At 39.4% G+C, this 18,816-nt stretch overlaps 1 protein-coding gene across 1 annotated transcript; it reads left to right on the plus strand.

Annotated features, from left to right (window-relative positions):
• The first annotated feature begins 15,300 nt into the window (after nucleotides 1-15,300).
• LOC148032007 (small ribosomal subunit protein uS8z/uS8w) lies at nucleotides 15,301-17,368 on the plus strand. Its single transcript, XM_087682623.1, has 4 exons — nucleotides 15,301-15,446; nucleotides 15,540-15,699; nucleotides 16,039-16,199; nucleotides 17,069-17,368. Exons 2-4 carry the CDS (start codon nucleotides 15,567-15,569, stop codon nucleotides 17,165-17,167), a joined length of 393 nt encoding a protein of 130 aa, XP_087538749.1. The 5' UTR covers nucleotides 15,301-15,446; nucleotides 15,540-15,566; the 3' UTR covers nucleotides 17,168-17,368.
• Nucleotides 17,369-18,816: the final 1,448 nt, after the last annotated feature.

Genomic DNA, 18,816 nt, shown 5'->3' on the forward strand with positions numbered 1-18,816 from the left:
AGACCATGAATTTATGTACCCTGGACATCCAAGACACAACACCTCTAGCAAAAGTGAAGACATACCCAGAGGTGGGGACTTTCTACTATCTGTATGTCCTCCATAGTCAGAGTCCATGTAACCCATGATTGCATTATCCTAGCCAACATAGCAAATGCACATATATGTAGTACATTTTAGGCACCTCATGATATCCTTCACGATTTTCCAACGTTGCCCACTAGGTGTAGCCATATGGTATTCCACAACTCCTACTGCAAATGCTATGTCAAGGCAAGTGGCTATTATGGCATACATCAAATAGCTCGATATGAATGGATAAGGGATCATGGTCATCTTAGCCATTTGCTCATCTGACTAGGGATAATTTGCCTGACTGACCTTCAAATGATGGGAAGGTAAAGGACAAATAATAGGCTTAATATCCTGCATATGAAATCACTCAAGCACCTTCTATATGTACGCGTGTTGTGACAGGTAAAGGAGCCTATTAGAGTGATTACACGTGAGAATATGTAAAGCCTATCCCATGTCCTTCATCTCAAAGCTCTTCTTGAGCTAAGTTTTCAAAGCATCCAACTCATCTCATGAGAGATTGCATGTGACGCACATACTAAGAATATGTGAGGCCTGCCCCATGTCCTTCATCTCAAAGCTCTTCTTGAGCTAAGTTTTCAAAGCATCCAACTCATCATGAGCTCTCCCAAGAATCAACATATCATTTATATAAAGTACCAAGATAATAAGGCTATTATCATGAGGTTTGTTCTTGTAAAGACATGGATCCATATTACTGTGAGTATATCCCTACAAATGCATGAAAGTATAAAACTCATGGTACCATTCCATAGGTGCTTGCTTAAGGCCACAAATGCTCTTTCTCAACTTGTATACCAGGTATTCGCTGCCCTATTCCATAAAACCCTTACGCTACACATATAGATATCCTCATGCAAGTCCCCATACAAAAAGCCCGTTTTCACATCCATTTGGTAAAGGTCCAGATCTAACTCTGCAACCATGGCCAAAACCAACCATAGAGTAGTCATCTTACTACAAGAGAAAAGACTTCATCAAAGTCAATACTGTGCTCCTACTTAAAATTATTAGCAACCAATCTAGCCTTGTATGCTAGCTTGGGATCGAGGGTACTCTTCAACTTATGCATCCACTTGCATGTCAATGCATGTTTTTCATTATAGGAAAAGGAACCAAATCCCATGTATAGTTTTTCTACAGTGAACCAAACTCTAATTGCATAGCTCTCTCCCAAGAGTAACTATCACCTTTATGCATGGCCTCCTCATAAGTAAGAAACTCACCATAATCTGTCAACATAATATAGTCCATGAAGGGCACAAACCGATTAAGCTAATGTCTATCTCTATTATACCATCTCAAAACAAGCTGTGGGGCTTGTACATCTTATCCAAAATCATGATCATGGGCCATTTGAATATCAGTTTTGCAAGCTACCTAGTTGCTTGTATGGTAACAAGAGACTCCTCTTAAAAGATCACCCTACATACCTCAACTAGCTGCTCACATGACTTATGTATCTTCTCCTCATGGAAAACAACATCATGTGGCTACTGTGGATGACCTTCCAAGCTTGCAGATCCCATAGGCAATAGCCATCTCACTTGCATCCCCATAACCAATAAATATGCATTATGCACATGAGGGAGGTTTTCCAAAGCATACCTCCTCTATAACCTGACAACTAATAACATTGCATGGGGATAGTAAATGTATGACAAGAGTAACTGCCTCAACCCAAATGTGCTATGGTAAGGCTATCTAACTAAGCATACTTCAAACTCATATGCTTTAGCAAGATACTCACCCCCATTGTCAAACATTAGGCATTTTAGCCTATAGCCAGAATGATTCTCAACAAGAACAAGCCAGTGCTAAAAGGTAGATAAGACATCTACTTTTTGCTTAATAGAATATGCCCAGACCTTATGTGAATAATCATCAATGAATGTAACAAATTACTTTCACCACCCAATGACTGACAAGGCATGGGATCACATACATTAGAATACACAAGAGTCAAAGACTCACCATGGGCATAATACCAGACTTCTTACGAGAACTGTGTCTGCTTGTTGCCATAAAGACAATGGTCATAACAATCAAAACATTTGTAATCAAGAGGCGAAAGATACTCCAAATGAGTAAGCATTTTCATTTCTTTTAAGGATATGAGCCCAAGGCGACATCATGAAGATACATGTGGTAAATCGGTCACAACAACCAATGCATGGTCAATATACCTAGATACAAACAAGGGATAGAGGCTTCTAACTTGGCATTTCAAGCGAAAATAAGATTCCCATGAGTAGTCTTCCCTGTGAAATCACTAAAAGATACATAATAGCCTACATCATCCAAATATCTAGTAGATAGAAGGCTTTTAGTCAAAGTCAATACATGACATACATTATGCAAAGTAAAAGAGCTATCTGAGTGAAACTCTAGCATGACATACATTATGCAAAGTAAAAGAGCTACTTGAGTGAAACTCTAACATGACATCACCAATACCAATAACACCCAATTCCAAGTCATTTCCCATTCACATAGAACCTATCATGTTGCGATAGGAGTGAAACCAATCCCTATGCAATATAACATGAAAGGAAGCCTAGGAATCAAGTAGCCAACACTGAGAATATGTAGATGAAGCATTAGTTAACTGAGAAGCATCAAGAGAGAAAGCTACTAAGATGTACTCATCATCTGACTTTGATTGCACTACATTTATATCTTCAATCTTCACACTGGACTTAGTAGGACAATGCTACAATCATTCGACTTTTATTGCACTTTGCCCTTGCCTTTCTCTTTGCACTTCTTGTCATCTTATAACACCATGACCGAATACAATAATGATAAGTAAAAGAGGACTTATGACCATGGGACTTACTGTGAGGCTGGTCGCAAGACTGAGACCTTTGTGAGTCTCCATCATGGTGGTCATTATTGCCCTTACCATCATGTATGTCCCTAACAATCAATGCATGAGAAGTATAAGTTACGTCTATATTATTTCTATTTATCTACCCTCAACATCTTGGAGTTTCAAGCCATCCTTAAGCATATTAGCACACATGGCACTACAAAAAGTGCTCCATGACTCGAGAAGTGTCACAAGTAAGAACAAGGGAGGGAAATTATATTTGAAGCACACATGGCAATATGAAAAGTATCCCATGACTCAGAAGTGTCACAAGCAATAACAAGGGAGGGAGATTATCCTTGAACTCAATGCCTTGAGAAGTCAACTGGCTAAAAATCAAATGAAATTTATTCAAATGCATGGACACACTAGTCCATTCCTTCATGTGAACTACTAGGCATTATCTTCAGGTGCCACAATATTGAAATAAACCTCTTTAGAAATTGGTAGGATAAGGGTAGACTTACATAGCTCATCGTGATCCATGCCTTCGAGCTTTACACTCTTGATTTTCAACAAACTAACTTGCTTCTTTTGAACTGGTACCTACCATATTTGTGTCTTCCAATAGGTGAAATCAGTGCCATCAAGCTTTTCAATATTGAAAATAGCACTATCATTCAAAGAACCAACCATATGATAATATACCAATGCCAAATCTAAGAGAATGGGTTGCTATAAATGACTATCAATAGCCCCAAAAACTCTGCCAAACCAAGGGTAAAACAGGAGGTGATACCAAAGTAAAGAGGCATCCACCAACTGCAAGCAATAGACTGCCAAAGCAAGGGTAAAACAAGAGGGGATACCATAGTAGAGAGGTATCCACCAACTGCAAGCAATAGATTGCCAAATTACAATGTTTTCTCTCCAAGACAATACTAAAAACTATAATTACAACACTATTGTAATATATACAACAATATGACCAAGACCACGATGGGTAAATTCTTTAAAAAATACCAAGCTCCCATCTCCAAGAATATATGGGTAATAACTGGGATATGTAAAAGCAACCAGTTGTGAATAAATATATAGTTAATACTAAAATCTATCATAAACTCAAGGGAGTCAAAACCAATACATCCCATAGGCGTAGACATCGTGTATGTAAGAGATCTCAAGATTTGGTGCAAAAATCCATCAAATACATAACCTATTGAGCAAAGAGTAATGAAGCTCAATACATAAGCAATAAGCATATATACAGTATTGAATCTTGCTAACAAAGATAAGTATCAATTTCCAAAGCATGAAAATCAAATCAGCCCACTAGTAAGTGTATCTGCATCCAAAAGTATCCAAGAGTATCCAAGAGAGCATGTACGTAAGGCAAGAGTCCCACTCTCCCAATAAACCAAGCTCAATTTGCATAAAACATCCAAAACTCTAATGCAAATACTCAAGTAAATACAAATATCTCAAAAATGCATCCACTAAAGTGTATCCATAGTGTCAAAGAGCAATGCAAGGCACAATACATCAAAGTACATGACATCTGGATGCCCATAGACATCACATGATACATCTTGGAGCATGAAACCTAAGTAAGTCTTCAAACCCAGAATGTCAATGTGACTGAAGCAACTAAAGCATAAAGCCAAAGCTCTCAAATCTAAGTGGTAAAGCATTCCATAATCATATTCATGTCCCATCCATACATTCAAGTGGCATACTCGAATAACATCAATCCATAACCTTCCCAATTTAAAAGCTTACTATCCAAACTATTATGACAACAATAAACCTTTGCAAAACTAAGCTAATCATGCTCTAAATTTTCCAAATAGCATCCAAAAGCATAACCATACCATTTGGGTACCAAAATAGTGTTCCCAAAGCATCAAACATGCATTATGGAATTTAATGTTTGTTATCCACAAGGTATATAGAAGGTTTGTACCAACCGGTAAAGCAATGTGTAATCACTCTAGCTAATCCAAAGTTCTCCAATCGATGCCAAGGGTGAAGCTGGAGGATGCCAATGGGGCCCCCAAACAATATCCCGAGCACTGGGCAAGTGGACTTGAGCAATAGGCAAGAAGGGGAGCAATAAGACGGTCCCGTATAAAGGTGCTAAAAATTGTGGAGGCCGCTCCTGGGGCTCTACCTGTTGTCGCTAAGCATAAGGCTCTCTTTGAGGAGATCCCATGGTCGAGGGGAAGGCCTGGAACAATTCTAGAATGGTTGGGAATGACTGGTGAAGGAATGGGACTGATGCTTACCTCATTGAGTGGATATCATGAAACCTTGAGCTAATGAAGCTTTTTCATGGGCTGAAGTGAATGACCAAGAAGCTCCTTGAATGGTTGGCTATGATACTGATTGAATAGAGAAGCCAAGTGGAAACACAAGCAAGTAGAAGCAAGAGAGATGAAAAATATGGAGGATGAAGCATACTGGAAGTCATCCATGCATCCTTGCGATGGTTCCTCGCTCGCAATTTGTGACATGTGGTATACCATATAATGTTGCTTACTTATTCGCACAACCACTAAAAAATCAAATTCAAATAATAAGGTTAGACATCTCATAATGCTTGTAGTTGTTTGTTGTTTGTGGCAAAGCTTGATGGTCTACAAATAAGGTAAATGGAGTGACCAAAAGATAATGCCAAAACTTTTTCATGGCATGCACTATCTCCTCTCCTTCCCTTTCCATCATTGAGTACCATTTCTGCGTTGGTGAGTTCTTACTTGCAAAGCTTGCAAAAAAGTTCATGTTATGCTCTCTAAGTTGGCAGAGAACTACTTCAATAGAAATACTGGATGTGTAAATGTATATGTGGAATGCTAGTGACCAATCTAGGGTTCATAAGATTTGAGTTATTGGATGTGTCAATGTGTATATCGAACATTAATGCCCAATTTGGGGCTTATAAGATTGGAGCAATTATGAGAACCTTTCTTAAAGCTTTGTATACACACCATCAAACCTTTGTCCAATGAAAAATATTGAGTAGTTTATACAAATGTCTATTGATGATGGCATACTTCAAAACAAACTGCTTATGATATCCCATATGGTTGAGAAAGCATTAGACTCCCTTTGCATTTGTTAGTGGCAAAAGATGAACAGTAATCTTCACTTTAGAAACACTAGTTGCAATTTTGTTTCCCAAAATCCATGTGCCCAAAGATACATCCAAGTTTAAACCAATAAATGACATTTCAAGGGGTTCAAAGAGAGATGGTACATTTTGTGTCTATAAAAGCCTTCTATCAAAGACTTGGCTTAGTTTGATTTAAGTGATTGATTGAACTAGAATTGACACAAAGATCATCATTGTACCTACATAGTATTTGTTTTAAACACTGCAATTTAGTTGTTCCTTTACATTTGTTGTGCCAAACTGATCATGATGGGGCATAATCTTCATCAAGCATGGCCATATATTTGTAAAATTGGACATAGTGATGATCATTCCTTGTGATTTGATCGTTTTGATTTGATTTTCTACTCATGAGTTGTTAACAACTCCAAGCTTGGTGAATGTTTTACCCACTCCACTAGTTCCATAGGAGAAGACTGAATGATTTCTACCTTTAAGGAACCCTTCCACAAGCCATGTTGTACTTGCCTAAAAAATTGCTTCTTGAACTTTTCCATCATTGAAACCATTATCAAAGTCCAAGTAGTAACCATTGAATGGTTCCAACCTTAAATAATTAGCCTTTGGTACACTCTATCAAATAAATCTCCCACTTGTTTGCTAGTCTTAGACAATAAAAATTTCCTTTTTTTTCCCACTCTCTTTGCTTGACATAGACATTACATGTGCACACACATTGATCCGATCTTCATGTTCTTAGCTATCTTCCAAAGTTGGTTCAAGTGTGAGTTTCCTCATAGGCTTGTTTTGAGGGATTTGCATTGTCTATGTTGTTTCATGATTTGAAATGATGCTTACCTCTTGCATTGGTCTTGTATTGTAGCTCAAGATGAAGGGATGGTTTTCATCTACTCATGTGGAAGATACCCTTGCCTATGGACTACCTCGATTTGTGAAGGGTGCCTCAAGCTCCAAAAAATTAGGTATTTGTGTGAAAACAGCTTTTGATGTGCTATAGAGTTGTTGAATGTTAGAGACTTGCACTTTCTTGCCAAGGAGGAAAACACAAACTTCGAGAGGATGTGTTTAGAGTCTATTATTGTTGATGGAGAGGATGTGTTTAGAATCTATTCTTGTTGATGCCAAATGGGATCTAGAATCAAGGCCATCCCCATGCCTTCTTACCTATGCATTGTAAGGTGTCTACCTAATAGGGTATAGTGTCTTTGGCCTTGACATCTATCAGATGGATCGAGCTTAGCAAGGTATTGGAAGGTAAAAAAGAAGACAATGAAATGAGGAGCCAATTCTCCTAATTGCTATTGTGTAGCTCTTGAATGTCCAAATAAGGAGGTCATAAAAGGAACCCTAACTTGAGCTAGTGCCACTAGACAAATAAGACAAGTTGACAAAAGAATGTTGGTGTGTTGAATGAGCCACACATGCAAACACAATTGTGATGGTGGCAACTTAGATGTAGACTTAGGCTTTGGAGAAGCGGATTCCAAGGAGATATTTGTGGGACCTAGGGCTTCCTATAACAAAGAGCTTGCACATGGCATTAGGCACTTCTTTTGAGAAGAAAAGCCACTCTATTGAAGAACACATGAAAGCTACATGTGAAAAGACTAGCAAGCTTATAGGGGGAGATGGGCTATGGTGGAGCTATAGTTTACAAGCTTCACCAAGACATGACTCAAGAAGCATGTTGAAGGGAGAGAGGAAGAGACATGTCCAAGTTTACTAGGGTCAAATGAGAAAGTCATCATGCATAGAAGACTAAGAAGAGGGACTTGCCCATCAGCTCCACCAATGTGACAAGCACAAGAATGAGAGAGACAAAAGATGAAACCAAGAATGAGGACGGGTCTCTCACAAGCATGCAGCTTGTTATATTGCATTCCAATTGGTTACAACAACCAAGTCTATCCCAAGAACCACACAGTCACAATATTACCAAGCCTTAGTTTCTTTAAATTCAAAAATAGGAGAAAAAGATAAACAAAAAGTTTTCTTTAGCTACACATGTAAAAATTGAGCCACTTAAATGAAGAGAGTAGTCACTTAAGTAAGGCACATGTAAATTTTTGGGGGCAAGCACCACCTTGCCATCACACCATTGTAATAGCACCATATCCCATGAGTGAAATTGTACTGCGTGGGTGCAAGATTCATGGGAAACTATACATTAAATTTTGTTTTGGTGTGACTAGCAACAACCACATTAGGTAAATTTTTGTGTAATCCACAATATGCAAGGACGATTGTTGACTTGAAATGGGATCGACAAAACTATTATATAAGAAGAAATTAATTTGTTGGATTTTGCTTTTGTGTGGCTTGCAATTGCATTGAGTTTATATTTGTTTGATCATTAAGCCCCAAAGATAATTGTTGATGTAATCACCTACACTTGAACCAAGCTTCACAATATGTTTTATATAAATTCCCACAATAATCCCCACATTGTGAATTACAACAACCTCATGAACTTTTTTCAAGGGTGGGAGTGCATACTTAGCTAGGTGTGGTTGGGATAGGGGGTTGTCGGCCCTAGATGGAAGGCTAGAGGTAGTATGCCTCCAACTACACCTAGCTAGCGAGGCAGGTGGTCCCTCCTATTGTGAGGAGAAGCTCTTGATGTTGAACATTATATGGGAAAAATGAGGGAAAGGAGACACTTTTTTTTGTAATGCGTGGATAAATATAGTAATCAAAATTGATGGAATATACAATTGGTGTATACCCTACTTGCTACTTTGAAGATATGGGCCTTTTTCCTAAGAGCTTTGAAGGCTGCTATGCTATCCTCCTTATTCCTCGGAAGACTTCCTATGTTAGAATTTTGTTTTCTTTTTTCATACATGACCTTGTTTTTGCTATTCCCTACATGTTTATCCACAAAGTGCCCTCACTACATTCCATAGTTTTAGTGTTTCCTCATCCATCTAGTCTAGTCCTCAAATAGGGTTGTTTTCATCTTTACCTCCTCATTTAGCCTTGCTTTCTTGAACTATTCTTTCAACTTCTTCTAGATTATTGTGGTATCTCTACATGTCTAGAATAAGTGTTTCACCATTTCCTTTTGTGTCACACATAGGGCACAACACATGTTGACTCATCATTTTCCCAATCTAGTCCTTAGTTTGAAGCTTTAGAGTTGTGATCTTGCATATCATCAGATTGAGTTGGTGGCTTAGCGTGGTTTTCCATGTCCTACTCAATCTCCTCTCCCACACTCCCATTGAGGTGTGGGGGAAGGAATTCCTCCACTTTGCATGTGTCCTCGTCATGCTAAGACATCCCCTCTCTTTCCCTGAAAGTCACTTTGTGCCTCATCTTGCAAGCCAATTTCCCTTTGATGTTGCATAATGATCTCAAAACCTTCATAGGTCCTATTTTTGTAGAGGGTGACCAAGAGTGGGCCTTTCTCTATATCATCTTATGCATTCATGCAGCTTCTCTATCCTCAAGATCAAATTAAACCTTGATTGCATCTATGCCCAACAACTTTGCTTCTGCCTCACTCCACATATCTACTCGTCTTATTAGCCCTTTGTCTACTAGTTTGGTTGCCAACTTAGCATCCATGTTGATTAGTGGCCTATTGTTTGTGTATGCCCGTGAGAGGGTCCATACACACTATAGCAATGCACAATCTCCTATCCTTAGGTTTCCTTCACCCCAACTTCATCTTCTAATCACCTTCCTCCATGTTTGAACTACATTCTTAATAGTTACATTGCCTTTTAGGCAGAATTTGGAGGATGAGGCTAGCAGCTTGTTTGATTAGACAGTCCCACCTCACACCCTCCACTTTGGTTGCACTCATTACAACCCTAGTGATTATAGCCCATGGTTCTTCTTCTTCCACTCTAAGCAGTGTTTTGAAGGCTAATCTCTCAATCCTCTGTCAATAAATGATTGAGTAACCAGAGAGACAATAGGGTTTGTAAGGGGAAACACAAAGTGTATACAACAAGTATTGAGAAGAGAAGAGAAACTCCGATGAATGAATGAAAAAATGAAGTAGATATGATACAAGGGTGCTATAGCACGAAGGATGCCTGGATGAGGGAGACTACCAAAGAAGCCTTTGAGTTTGCAAATGTAGGGATGATGAGGTGTCACCTAGAGCAAGGAGACTGCCATCAAAGGATGAGGAGCTTCTAAATTTGTAAATGCAAGCTTGATTATGCATGGATGATGAAGGTGACCTCGTAGAAAACCCAAACATAGATGTTGGATGTTGCCTAGGATTGGTGCAGTCACCTAAAGGAAGAGGTACCAAAAATTGCCAAACACAAGGATGAATAGCCTACTCTGATGATGGAAGTGCCAATTGGAGAAATGACGTCTAATGGAGGATGGAGTAGCCAAGAAGCAAATGCAAGCATAGATACCATAGAAAAATAATACCAACCTCATGACAAAGATGCTAGGTGAAGGAGGACCTCTAGGGCAACAACATCAAAAGGGGGTGAGCACCAAATGTAGGGTGTAGAGCTCAAGGAAGCTATTGCCCATGATGGAGGGGGGCCACCAACTAAGGAGGGAGGCTACCACCAAAACACATCCTAGATGATGGTGGAGGCTAGTGCATGGCAACATGAGATGATGATGTTGGAAGGAGAGGGGAGAGAGATGGTGGGTAACTAACTGAATGAATCAATGGTGAGTAAGTGTAGAATGAATGGGTGCTACCAAATATGTAGGCATAAATAGTCTCAAGTCTCGCCCATTGAAGTCTCTTGAGCGATGACACTCTCAAAAGGCCCTAGAAAGCCTTTTTGGTATTGGAAACATAAACCAAAAATGGGGATGAAGAAGGAAACTATACGGAATGATGCGGTTTCTCAACACCCTCTTTGTGATCTTCTCCACAGTCCTAGCCCTCCATCGGTTTGTGATTCCATCATTGCATTGCAATTTATTGAATACCATCCTTCATGCTCCCAATGAGTCCATAGAAAGGTTCTCAAAATCTTGCCTAGCCTATTACATTGGTTTTAGGGAGTTATGGCCAATATAAACATGGTTGTTGTTGACATCAATATCTTATCCTCCACTATGAGCCTCCTTGCCATGGTGCATGGGGACTTGGTGTATTTCTTGACCTTTTGCTCCAATTTGGAGAATAGCTAATCTATATTCTTCTTTCGTGAAATAGCTAAGCCTATTGGTGCCCCAAGGTACCTTAGGATTTCTCTCACCTTGACCAATTTTCATCCTAACTTCTGTAGCTAGTTTGGTTGGTCCTCTAATCCCAGATACTGGATCTCTTTTTTGGGTTTGTTTATAACTATTCATGACATTTGGGAGTATTGATCATGTACTTGCAGCATATTGGCCACATTTCCTTCTTCTGCTTGCACAATGTTCACGTTGTTGTCTGTGAAAAAGTTGTGCACACATCTATGTACCATTGGGTAGGGGAAGCCCTTTTATACTTCCTCTTTCCACCCTATGATGTAGTGCCCTAAGTAGGGGGTCAGTTGGCAATGGCAAATAATAGAGGTGCCAAGGGGCATCCTTATCCCACTAGCCTTTGGAGTGCAAATGGATGGGACATGTAACCATTTACCCCCACCTATAACAAGGTATTAATGAAGAGAGTCTTTATCATTATGCAGAATCCCTCATCTAGCCTTAGCTTTTCCATTACCTCTAGTAGAATGTCCTGCCTTAGCCTATAATAGGCTTTATCTAGGTCCTTATTTATTAGGACAAACTTTCCTCCTTTCTCTACTACATGCTCAATTGCTACTAGTATGTTCAAGATGGCATCCTAGATCTTTTTCCCATAGACAAATCCATATTGGGCTTTGTATATAATTTCTCCTAAGAGATATTTTAACCCCATAGCTATGGCATTGGCCATGATCTTATATGTTACATTTAATATTGATAATGGTCTCCACTACAATGGTTTGTCTCTAATCATTCCTTTTGGCACGAGCTTAATTCTTCATTGGTTTACCTCTTGCGATATGATAACTCCTTTTGGCAGGAGCTTAATTCTTCCCCGATTTACCTCTTTTGGTATGGCATCCTTCTCACGCATGCATTAGCAAAGTCCACAATGTTTTTCTTGCAAATAGGCCATATCTCTTGGTAGACTTCGATTAGCATTTGGTCATGGGCACTTTCCCCCTTTTATCTTCTTCATCGCATATCGAAGCTCCTCATTTGAGAAGGGTCTAGCCAGCAAGGTTGTAGTCTCTCTTGTGATGACTGATCTCCCCCACTAGACTTAGAATTTGCTACAGCTTCTATGCATACTCTGCCCCCTATCCCCTACTATGCTGGCCAAGTATTTCACAAACACTTTGGCTATTGTGACATTATTCGTGTGGACTCTCCCCTTCTCATCTTCTATCATTGCAATGCGTTCTCTTTTCTATTTCTACTATAGGGATTTGTAGAATGTTGGGGTCAAGGCTCCTCTTTCAATGAACCATGCTCCCATCGGTTGTGTATGTATAGACACAACTCTCCATGTTAAAAGTAGCCAATAGATTAGCTCCGCAAATCGAACAATTGAATCTATATTCCTTCTCCTACATTTAGCTTGCACTTAGCCATAGCCTTTCATGGAGGCAACTTGAGAGGTGGATGAAAGGCTATGGCTGAGTGCAAGCTAAATGATGGCTTGTATTGTCTTCTATAGCCTCTCAAGTGGGTCTTCTACTTCTCTTCTTGCCTCCATCCACCTCTTCTTGAGTTGCTACACAAAGTTCTATTAGGAAGAATTAAACATAAATTGGGGTGGCCCTTTCTTATATCCTTGTGCCATATTTACCGTAATGATGACTTGGCTATGGTCCAAGTCCATGACCTCATCTTGGATCTTGAGGTTGGATTGAGGTACAATCCACCACCCTCCCTGATTAGCATAGGCATGATCCAATTAGGCCACTCGCTAGGTACTATCCTTGTGCTGATTGTGCCATGTGAAGGAATTGGGCTATAGCTCCCTTGCATATGTGGGCAATATCCATTAAAGCATATTGACAAGATAGAATTTGGCCCAACCCTCCCTTTCCACCACTACTATCATGGATCCATTATTGTGTGATGTGTTAGCTTCTGCATGTATCATATTCCAATCCCCTAAGAGGATTATGCTTTATTGGTTTAGCCTCCCACTTAGACTCCTCCATAGTTCAACCCTTCTGGTTGACACATTTGGCCCATGTATGAAGAAGACATGGAGTACTACTCTTGCAATGTTGGTTTAAACTCCTGCAATAGCACCCCTTTCCTCCTTCCAAAGTATAGAGGGCTTTAGTTCCTTTCTTACCCACAGGAGTGTGCCTCCTCTCCCTCTCCCCTCTACAGTGAGTATTGTGGTATAGCCTTCCATTTTTAGGTAATCCCCTTCATCTACATGCAATTTAATTTCCTGCAATGCTAATATATCAAGCTTTCGCTTCCTTGTTATTCTCTTGCATGTTGCTTTCCTCTTGCCCAACCAGAGGCCTCTAACATTCCATGAGATTAGGTTTAACTTATTATTCTTGACCATAATACGAATTTGAGTAGAATTCTTGGAACTCCTCATTCTCCTTAGCAAGCGGGGCATATACAATTTTATCAACTAGAGGAGATCTAGCAAACTTTTTGAGTAAGACATTATTCTTCTTAACATTCTTACCTTTCTTTTATGTGAATGGTGGTTGATTCTCATTTGCCTTTCCACTTGTGTTTGTACCTTTGTCTTTTGGTTGGTCCTTCGATTGTATTTGCTTAGGCTTGCTAGCTTGCAAATCTTTGTTTTTTGAGTTAGTTTTAGGCCCACCTAGAGTCTTTTTTGGGTTGGAAGGCACTCTTTGAGTGTTTGATTGGGACTATTGTGGTCTCTCTGGTTCCTATGTTTGCTCCTCCTTGCCTCCCTTCTGCTTATAGTCCTTTGGATAATGTCCATTTTGATGGAAAATATAGCATGCATCCAGAAAATGGCTAAACTTGACCTCCACACACACCTCTAGTTTGTGTGGATCAAATACATCCAAATAGTATAGAATCTCCTTATGCTTGCTCCATAAAATGCATGGTTTCTTCTCTACTCGAATAGTCTTGTAATTAGTTTTCAAGATATATAGCGCTTTTCCTAGAACCGTAGATAATGCTCTGGTATCTTCCTCCAACTAGTCTGCCAATCCTACATATGGCCTAGAACAGGCATTCTTGCTGTAGGGAGTCTATCGGGTTGAAGTGCGAAGACCTTGGTAGTGTAGAGACAATGTTTCCTTGAAAGCCCACAATCGATGTGACAATCCAATCTCTTTCCTATTGTGTGCCCACCATTGCAAAATAAGACTATTTACCAACAACGTTATATTGATTAAGCATCGCCCTTCCATGATAGGTGTGCATGAAACAACAAGTGAACTCGTCTTCTCCAGGTATTTTCCTCATAAAATAGAAATAGGTCCTACATGCGCTGGACTCTACATGGTCTTTTGCAAAGAGAAGGTAATTGGAGCTTTGAGTGCATTGGCTCCTTTCTCTGCCACAGCCTTGCATCTTCGCTCAAAGAACTCTTGCAGGTTTTTCTTGAGTTGTAGCTCCACTTCTACCATATCTAGCTTGTGCTGCTTAGCAACAACTTGATAATCCAACTCCATGGCATCCTCTCCCCTCGCATATCTCTTTAGCGTGCTTATGGTTGCTCCATCCTCAGGTTGTCATTTGCCTGTGGTGTGGTTTTGCATGGATATGTGCCACTTATTAGTGGGGGCAGTGTGGCCTTTAAAGGCACTTCGGAAAAGAGCCACTTTTACAGCTTGGCAAAATGTTAAAAACTTATTGTACGTCACATAAGCATTGATTAATTAACGATGACCACTATGTAATTTTGGGATTTTAAGGTCAATTAGGAGTTACTGACTTGGATAATGTGTGAAAATGGAAGGATAAAGAAAACCCTATCTTTGCCTAAGTCTCAGTACGAAATTTAAAGGCCACACAGGGTAATAGCTACTTTTACAACTTGGCAAAATGTTAAAAACTTATTGTACACCACATAAGCATTGATTAATTAATGATGACCAATATGCAATTCTTGGATTTTAAGGTTTGTTAGGAGTTATTGACTTGGATCATGTGTGAAAACGGAAGGATTTTTCTTTGCCCAAGTCTCAGTCCGAAATGTGAAGGCCACACCGGAAAAGATCCACTTTTACAAGTTGGCAAAATGTTAAAAACTTCTTGTACATCACCTAAGCATTGATTAATTAATGATAACCAATATGTGATTCCGGGATTTTCAGGTTTGTTAGGAGTTACCGACCTGGATCATGTGTGAAAACGGACGGACAAACAAAACCCTAGTACTCTCTGCCTGAGTCTCAATCCGAAAGACAATAAACGCCTTTCTCACTCGTAGTCGGCTTGCTTGCACACCTTGGTCTTCAGCGGCAGGTAACGTACGATCTTCCTCCTCTCAGGGTCAAGCAATCGTCCTGCCTGACCTGCGTTTTAACCTGGCTATCTCCATAACTGCTGTTGTCACAGCTCCGTCGCTGGCAGGCTGCTTCAACAATGGTGAGGATCAGCGTGCTGAATGATGCCCTGAAGAACATGTACAATGCAGAGAAGCGTGGGAAGAGGCAGGTTCTCATTAAGCCCTCCTCGAAAGTGATCATCAAGTTTCTCACGGTCATGCAGAAGTTTGGTACGACCTTTCAGCTTGTCCTGTAAATTTGTACTCGTTAGTTGCTGGATCTTGTTGCAGAGTTTACCGATTTTCGGCTTGCAGCATGTTCTCTTTGGATGAAATAGGGCACATAGACAAACAAAACTTCTAGTTTTGCGAGAAATGCAGATGGATTTTTGAAGAACATGATGGCATATAACAGTTTCTACAGATTTCACAGCATGTTCTCATTGGATGAAATGGGGCATGAAGACAAAAAAAGTTCTGGTTTTGCAAGAAATGCAGATGGATTGCTCAAGAGCAGAATGGCATATCAGGTTTTCTATTTCTCACTCTGCTACTGGTTTTGCTCTCCAGGATACATTGGGGAGTTTGAGCTGGTAGATGACCACAGGGCTGGGAAGATTGTTGTTGAGTTGAATGGAAGGCTGAACAAGTGTGGAGTCATCAGTCCACGATACGATGTTGGAGTTGCTGAGTTGGAAGCATGGACGGCTCGGCTTCTTCCATCAAGACAGGTTAGGCTTGAATTAAGATGGAGAATTTGTAGTATCATGTATTTGTTTATAATACTCATGGATTATGAACAAGAAACGGTGCTATTGGTAAGGGTCATGAACTTGTCTGTTTGGATAGGTTTGCTTTAGTGGAAGGAGTTTGAACAGAAAAGTTGGATGTTATGTTTGGAATAGGAACTTATGTGTCGTCATGTGATACACGTTAAGGGATTATGCAGCGTCGAATTTATGTCTTTCATCATATTTGATTCTTCTCAAGTTGATGGATTAAATGAGCTGAATTGGTTTTGTTGTCTCCTGAAGCAGCTGAGGCAGACGTGGAACACCTCATGTTATGTGTACTTTAAGTATTGGGTGATGTGAATTCCTTGGAAATGCATGTTGGGTTAATAGTTTGCAGTAGGGCACTTTTGGTAGATACCTGGTTGCTGCAGACGATGAACTTGTTGTGTGTTTATGCATGGTCCTATTCTAAGTTGGGCTTCATACAGACAAGCGGAGTGTCTGTCTCAAATCTTGATGAAAAGATATTGTTTCCTTCTTAACAGGAATTCCTTATGTTGCCTGAAGATTTCTTAACTTCACTTGTCTTTTAAGTAGTGGTTTTTTTAGAGGCAGACAATAGCATCGAACATTTATATGTCGATGTTTGACAATGCATTGCCCATGACTGTAATGCAACTCTTAGGATGCTGCCAGAATGTCTAGTCTACACAAAAGTTTTCTATTCAAGAGTTGTATAATAGAAGTTTTCTACTTTTCAGGATACCGAAATTCTGTTTTGATGCTTGTTTAGTGAAATTTGAGAGGCTTTTACCAACTCTTGTTACTGGTTCCATGTTTATGATTTGTTTACTTGCTTCTGGCAGTTTGGCCACATTGTCTTAACTACATCTGCTGGAATCATGGATCATGATGAAGCGAGGCGGAAAAATGTTGGTGGCAAGGTTCTGGGATTCTTTTACTGAGTCTTTACTTCCAAGAGGTCTGTTTGGGTTGTAGCTCAACAAAGAGCTCCTATTTAAGCCTAAAATTTTGAAGTCTCTCTTACGATTTTGGATCAATAGGGTGAGGCCTGAATGTACTCAGATAGTATGACTAGTTAATTGTGTTGCTGATTCAGAGCAGCATTTTTTGAGTATATCAACTTCTCTCTGATTTTCTGCTTTTGTGCTATATTCAACTTTTGGTTCTTTGAGTTTGTGACCTTGGAGCTAATGACTCAATTGGAGCTAGGATCATGGTCTGAATTTAAGCAATTTTGTATGGGGGAAGGCAAGGTAACACAGACAGCATAGCAAGAGAAGACACGAAGTCTACTGTGTTTCAGGAAATTTATTTCAGCTCTCCTTATAGTGCCTTGAGAGGGTTGCATGTTCGGTTTGCAACCATCTTACTGCTTTTAGGGATTTTCGTGCAAGGAATAAACGTTTTGTAGTAAAGCCTGGGCTTGCAATGCTCAGACAGGCTTAGAAACAGTCTTCTTGTGAAATGTCCTGGACCACCAAAGGCGTAAAATTCTGGACCTTATACAGTTATGAAAATGGCAAATACATGTAATTTGGTTCAAAATTCCGTCCTTAATCTTGGGTTAAGCTTTTGTAGCTGCTACAAAAAGTTTTTTTCGTGAACACTGCTGCTGCATCTGTTGTGGTTCAACTGCTGGGCTGCTCTTACATTTTCTATTAAAGGAGGTGAAATATCCAAGATGAGGACTAAATGCCCCTAAAAAAGTCTCAACAGGCTAAGATGAAAGGTAATAAGACGAATGAGTTTTGTGTGAGTGACCTTGAAAGGTTGATATGAATAGACAACTCATAGATTATAAGTATTGTTATCAGTTGTGTGAGTTTAACAACCATGTTCTTCTCGAGACTCTAAAGTTTACTTTTCCATTCCAAGCCAATCAGGTCTTATTCTTTAAAAGTTGAGCAGATGTATGCTTATTAGCTTGAAATGTGACATTCTTGAGCTTGGTTGATATGATGTTTAAGTAGGTCAAGCATAGTATGATTTACTTCAAGAAATCGATGGGTAGCAACTGTTTTTCCATGGTATAGTGGTGGGAAGGTAGAACAAGTAATAATTTGCCAAGAAAAACTCAAAGGGTTACCTTTTTAGCAAATGTGAGGGGTTTTACTAGAAGCGAATGTGTTATAGTTAAATTTGCAAAGTACTAAGTCTATAAGTACTTGAAAAAACTAAGATGAACAGAAAGAAGATATACTCAGGATTATTGATGTATACTTACATGGATGGTGGCACAATTGATAATAAAAACTAGATACTTCTAAGATCAAAATGATTATTTAAAGTGTAAAATTTTAAGCACTAAATTTTCTTAAGGAAAAATACTAGAATGTATTATACTTTTTTTGCCCTACTTCAAGCACTTGCAATCTTATTTTCTTACAATTAGCTCAAGTTGCAACATAAACATATCTTCTTGATATATATTTAAAAATGGGTCCAAAAACCCAAAATAGAGCCTAGGTTGACAAACTTTCATTTACACAAGTTGAGGATAGAAGCAAATTTCAGACTTGTTTTGGTAAGCATTAGATGGATGTCAACTTGAATAATGGAGTTTGGTTGCCCAAAGATCTGCATTATGAAT

Source organism: Lygodium microphyllum, chromosome 8, assembly GCF_053477565.2.
Source record: "Lygodium microphyllum isolate KBCC chromosome 8, Lygodium_microphyllum_v1.1.10, whole genome shotgun sequence".
In the NCBI taxonomy this organism is placed as follows: Eukaryota; Viridiplantae; Streptophyta; class Polypodiopsida; order Schizaeales; family Lygodiaceae; genus Lygodium; species Lygodium microphyllum.

Coding starts and splice junctions, on each gene's coding strand:
- LOC148032007 (XM_087682623.1), top strand. CDS start 15,567: ATGGTGAGGATCAGCGTGCTGAATGATGCCCTGAAGAACATGTACAAT. Junction 15,700..16,038: donor CACGGTCATGCAGAAGTTTG/GTACGACCTTTC, acceptor TTTGCTCTCCAG/GATACATTGGGGAGTTTGAG. Junction 16,200..17,068: donor GGCTTCTTCCATCAAGACAG/GTTAGGCTTGAA, acceptor TGCTTCTGGCAG/TTTGGCCACATTGTCTTAAC.